This window comes from Lactuca virosa, chromosome 4 (genome assembly GCF_052849685.1).
Source record: "Lactuca virosa cultivar CGN04683 chromosome 4, Lactuca_virosa_CGN04683_v6, whole genome shotgun sequence".
Taxonomy (NCBI): domain Eukaryota; kingdom Viridiplantae; phylum Streptophyta; class Magnoliopsida; order Asterales; family Asteraceae; genus Lactuca; species Lactuca virosa.
Window position 1 is genome coordinate 36,333,473 of NC_136429.1, and position 5,696 is coordinate 36,339,168.

The following is a 5,696-nucleotide window of genomic DNA, read 5'->3' on the forward strand; positions in this document are numbered from 1 at the left end:
TATTTTTCCACATAAATTTGATCATCTGTCTCCCTGATATGCACGCAAGTGGCTCAGCTTCTATCTATTTTGTGAAGTAGTCCTTGATATGCACGCCAGGGGGTTCCCTTAGACCAGGGAGAACGTCTGGTACTCCACACACTTCCTTGTTAATTCCAATGCATCCTGGTGTATGGTCGGACAGTAGATGCCCATCTGGAGTATTTTCCCTGTTAGGGCTCTTGCCCCTTCATGTGTGCCTACTAAGCCGGAGTGCGACTCCTAGAGTGCTTCCTTGCCTCTGGCTTCCTCCACACACTTTAGCCATGGTGACATGAATCCTTTCCTGTACAGTGTCCCGTCTATGATTGCATATGACGACACCTTGAATCGCACTTTCCTGGCTTCCTCATCGCCGTCTGGTAGAGTAGCATGCTGCAGGTATTCGACCAGTGGTGTCATCCATGTTCGTCTGGCTGGTGCTAGGGAATTTACTCGTCGTTCGTCTATGCTTCTTTCTTTGAGCATCTCCACAAGGACCTTCCTGGATATGTGGTCGAAGCACATTGATGCTAGCTTACTGAGGGCATCCGCTCTTCTATTTTCACCTTTTGGGATTTGTTTGATGGTAAATTCTCTGAAACGTTCAACAAGTCGTTGTACCGCTTTCACGTACTTTTCCATTCGTTTGTCTTTCACTTCGAAATCCCCGTTGACCTGATTGGCAGCTAGTCTTGAGTCTGTTAGAGCTACTACTGCTTCTGCTCCCATTTGTTTAGCCAATCACAGGCCGGCGAGCAAAGCTTCGTATTCTGCTTCATTGTTGTAAGTGTGAAAGTCAAAGCGAAGAGCATAAGTGATTTCTTCCCATTCCGGGCTGGTCAAGGTTAGGCCTGCTCCGGAGCCCTCCTTACTAGCTGCTCCATTGGTATACAAAGTTCATCTCTGATTGCTTTTACATTCATCCGCCCCTGGCCATTTCTTTTCCTGGGCGGTATTCTTTCCTTCGTCTGGGAAAGAAGTCTGCTAACGCTTGGCCTTTGATGTTGGTGCATGGACGGTAGATGATGTCGTGCTCACCTAGTTCGATTTCCCATTTTGCTAGCCGTCCGGACGTCTCTTGTTTGAGCAGTATTTGCTTGATCGGGTGGTTTTTTAGCACATCTATCTGGTGTCCCTGAAAATAGTGTCTCAGTCGTCGCGCTGCGTAGATGAACGTGAGCACCAGCTTTTCGACTATGGGATAATTGATCTTGGGGCACTGTAATGCGCATCTGACATAGTAAACCGGTGCCTACATGCCTTCCCTTTCCACTACCAGGACCGAGGATATGGCCTCTTTTGAGGCTGAGAGGTATACTTGCAGTGTTTCGCCTAGGATAGGGCTGGCTAGCATGTGTAGCTCGTGTAGGGATGTTTTGATCTGCTGAAGCACTGCTCCTGTTGCCGTCGTCCACTGGAAGTTGCTTTTCTCAATGCACCCCTTGAGTGTGCGAAACAATAGAAAAGCTTTCTCTGCTGACTTGGAGATGAAGCGGCTCAACGCTATCAACTTTCCGTTCAGACCCTGTGGGTCCCACAGGGTATTTGGAGATGGTGCTTCCATGAATTCATCGAATTTCACCGGGCTTGGTTGTATTCCTCTCCTAGTAATGTAGTATCCGAGGAATTCTCGCTCCTCTACACCAAAGGTGCATTTGCTTGGGTTCAACTTCATCTTCACTTTCTCCAGTATCTTGAAAGTTTCGTCCACATCGTCTAGCAGCTTCTTCTCATGGGGGTTTTGATGACCATATCGTCGACATAGACTTCAAAGTTTCTTCCAATTTGCTTGGAGAAGATGCAGTCGACTAGTCGTTGATAATTTCCCCCTGCGTTTCTCAAACCGAACGGCATTTTGGTGTAGCAGAAGGCCCCATGATTTGTGTAAAAGGCTGTCTTCTCCTCATCTTCTTTGCTCATCAAGATCTGACGGTACTCTTTGTACGCATCCAAGAAACACTTAAACTTGAAACCTTGTAAGAATTCCACCGTTTGGTCAATTTCTGGCAGAGGATAGCAATCTTTGGGGTACGCCTTATTCAAGTCAGAATAATCGATGCACATGTGCCAGGAGCCATCATGCTTCCTTACCATGACAGGGTTGGCGATCCAGGTTGAGAAAATAGCTTCTCTTAAAATTCCTGCCTTCGTCAGCTTAGCAACCTCAGCATTGATCTGTTGGATAAGGTGTCTAAGTCCATAACTTTATTTGGTATATACTTGACCCGACCCGGCATGGTCCATTTGGGTTGCACTTCACCCGAACTATTTGTATGGTTAAACCTTTGAGAATTGTATGTTTATGATTTATTAATATATTATAAGTTATAATATATTAATATGAAATCATATTATTTAATTAGTATTTGATCATAAATTAATTTAGAATTAATTTGGTGATAAAAAAGGTGACTAGTTAAATATGGGCTCTTGTATTTATATAAGTGTGGGCTAATACTCCTTTGGAATGGGCTTGGCATGCATGGGAGTCCATGGATAGTCCATGGAGCTTTTAACCCATGGATCCTTGGAAAGGAAGAGTCATGGGTATTAGCGTTTACATGGATGTAACCCTAATCCTCCACACTATATAAAGGAGCTTATGATGCTTGAAATGGTGCTAGTTGGGTGTGAAAGAAAGGTGGCCGAATTCAAGAAGCAAACATACACTCTCATAATTTTTCCAAGTTTGTGGTGATTTGTGATTTCCATTTGAGGCATCCACATTATTAGTGCTTGGCTCTCAAACTCCAAGGAATCAACTCACTATTGAAAAGGTATGTAATTATTCTAGCTTTTATGTTTAAAGTACCCCATCCCATGCTAGATAGGTTATGAACCTTGGAAAAACAAATTTGCATGTATTCATAGTAAAACATAGATCCATAGGAGTGTTAGGAAGCTCAAAACCCTTCAGTGGTATCAGAGCCTAGGATTGTTTTCCTGAATACTTGATGCAAACTGTGAAAAAAATCGAAATTCTTGCTGTCTGGTCAGTGGACTCGCCGAGTCCATGGGGGGACTCGACGAGTCCATGTGTATCTTCAACCAACTCGGCGATTCAGTTCATGCACTCAACGAGTTAGCCAGTTAGAGTGCAGATTTTTGACTTTTGCTGCTGGAAATGGACTAGAAACATTAACCTAAACTGTTTTGGTGTTATAAAACTTGTTTTAGATGGTGTAATGATTGTGTTAATCCGTTTACAATGGCCAATATCAAAATTCCATGTTTATATGTGTTGATATGTTCTTGAAATTTTGATATGATATTCATGTTCTTATGAAATATTTTTAGATGATAGGAATTACTTGCTAAATTGTTTATTAATTAATTCTTGATCATTTATGTGTTTTAATGGAGTCCATAATTTGTCCTCAAGTTATGGATTTCCAAAGGTCACTCTCTTTTATGCACATTTAAAACACATAAGTAACATAAAAATGAAGAGTCTTCATTTTTATGAACCATTAATTCATAAGTTATGAAATGAAAAGTTTTGAATAGTTTCAAAACTTGCCCTCAAGTTTTGGAATTTGTAAAGTTGCACACACTTTAATATACTTTAATTCCAAACCTTAGAGTTTTAAAAGTTAAAATTCAACCCTTATACTATTTATAACATTAATGGTTAATAATTATATATATCTATAAGAACAAGTCGTTTTACCGTTAGTAAGCCTCATTCACGAAGCCGGTCTATAAGGAGGGTATAAGGTTGTTGCCTATAAAATGGCAGCTTAATGGGTGTCCATTCTCACCCACCGCTTCCTTGATCGGTGGATGGTCGTTAGCCGAAAGGGTAGGACAATGACTTTAAAATTCTCGTTAAAAATATAATGATTATTATAAAGTAACTAAATGTTTTTATAAATTCCCAATCTTAGTTACTTTAGGAAAAATGTGAATATGGTGCTAACCCATGAAATTCACACTTTGTACCTTACCAAGTCGTTGATGGAGCGTGTGTGGTTAACCGGTACACTAACTTGGACTAGTAAGGATAATAAAGGGTGACTTAATGTTTATCATAGATCGGTGGAGCGCGTGTGGTTAACCGACACATTGATTAGGTGATAATATTAAGAGTACCAAGTGAATTTGCGTGGTTATTCACACCTTGTTTTGTGATCCTCGGCATCCCAGTCACAAAACCTGAAGGGCACAATCGAGATTGAAACAGGTCATTGAAAAGTTCAGTGAATCTCAAAAGAATCTAGGAGTTTCAAAACCAATTAAACCTAATAATTCATTTCGTTTTCATGGTGGAAATAGGTGAATCGTCATTCACCTACCTTCAAATATGTTATAGCTTAGATTACGGCATCCCTCTTCTAAGTTATAATATATTGTCTTGGGTCGTAGCCTTAATATTACATTTGGGTGTCTTATTAAGGACTCTATATATCTAATCTAAACTTGTCTTTCTTCTTTTCAGATGTCTTCCAACAACGCTTCGGGTTCTAACCCTACCGGCTCCTTCTCTCTCATGAACCTTTGTGGGAGAGTCATATTCGATGGTTCCAACTTTATGGATTGGATCCTGAACATCAGGATGGTCACTCATTACGATGACAAGGAATATGTCCTCGACAAGGAGCTTCAGTAACTCGATGAGACCACTGCTACTCCTGAGGAGATCGCTGAATACTGGACACATGAGAGAGATGCCACCAAAGTGGCATGCATCATGATGGCCACGATGACAGCCGAGCTCCAAAATTCCTATGAGGACTATTACCCTTTTGAGATGCACCAGGACTTGATGGAAAGGTACCATCAGAGTGCTCGTCAAGAGCGGTATGAGATAATCTCCTCCATGATAACAACCCGTATGAAGGATGGCGAACCCATCACGGGCTACATACAGAAAATGCAAAGGTATGTGGACCGTTTGCTGAAACTGAATTTGAACTTCCCATAGGAGTTGGCAATTGATATAATTTTGCACTCCTTACCATCGTGTTATGATCAATTCCGCATTACATACCACATGAACAAGGATGAAGTCACACTCAGCAAGCTTCAAGGACTTCTGAAGACCGCCGAAAGTGGTCTTAAAGGTAAGTCGGTTGTTACTGTTGGGTTATGAGCATTCTAACACTCCTAAGTGTACATGCAACCCTAAATACCTTGGATCTATGTTTTCTCTATTATACATACAATTATGAACATCCAAGGTATTATCCTAATCTAGCATACAAAATAATAAATATAACAAGATAGAATACATACCTCTTTGATGTAGAATGTATTCATGAAGCTTGAGTGCCTAGTGCCCCAAGTGTGACACCTCAAATGGTTCACACAACACCAAATGCACTTGGAATAACTTGAGAGAAACTTGAACACTCCTTGAAATCGTCTAGCCCTCACACTCACACATTAGTGCACGATTTCTTGAGCCATGGGATTCTTTTATATGGTGGCTATTAGGGTTACACCATGTAACTCATAACTTTACCCATTCCTTATGCTCCATGGATTTTAACCTCCATGGAGTATCCATGGGTCACCCCATGGACTTAGTCCAACATAAGGAATCTTGGATCACAAGCCCACATATATAAGAATGAATGATTTACACAATCAACCCATATATTTAATTAGTCTCCTTTTGATCACTTAACTAATTCCAAATTAATTCTTGATCAATACTAATTAAATAACCTTAT

At 40.8% G+C, this 5,696-nt stretch overlaps 1 protein-coding gene across 1 annotated transcript; it reads right to left on the minus strand.

Moving 5' to 3' along the window:
- Positions 1-261: 261 nt before the first annotated feature.
- LOC145104290 (uncharacterized) lies at positions 262-750 on the minus strand. Its single transcript, XM_079041556.1, has one exon. The coding sequence runs from the start codon at positions 748-750 to the stop codon at positions 262-264; it is 489 nt and encodes a 162-aa protein (XP_078897682.1).
- Between the last annotated feature and the right edge of the window lie 4,946 nt (positions 751-5,696).

What these genes read in the sequence shown, in the direction of transcription:
- LOC145104290 (XM_079041556.1), bottom strand. Translation starts at nt 750, where the DNA reads ATGGGAGCAGAAGCAGTAGTAGCTCTAACAGACTCAAGACTAGCTGCC.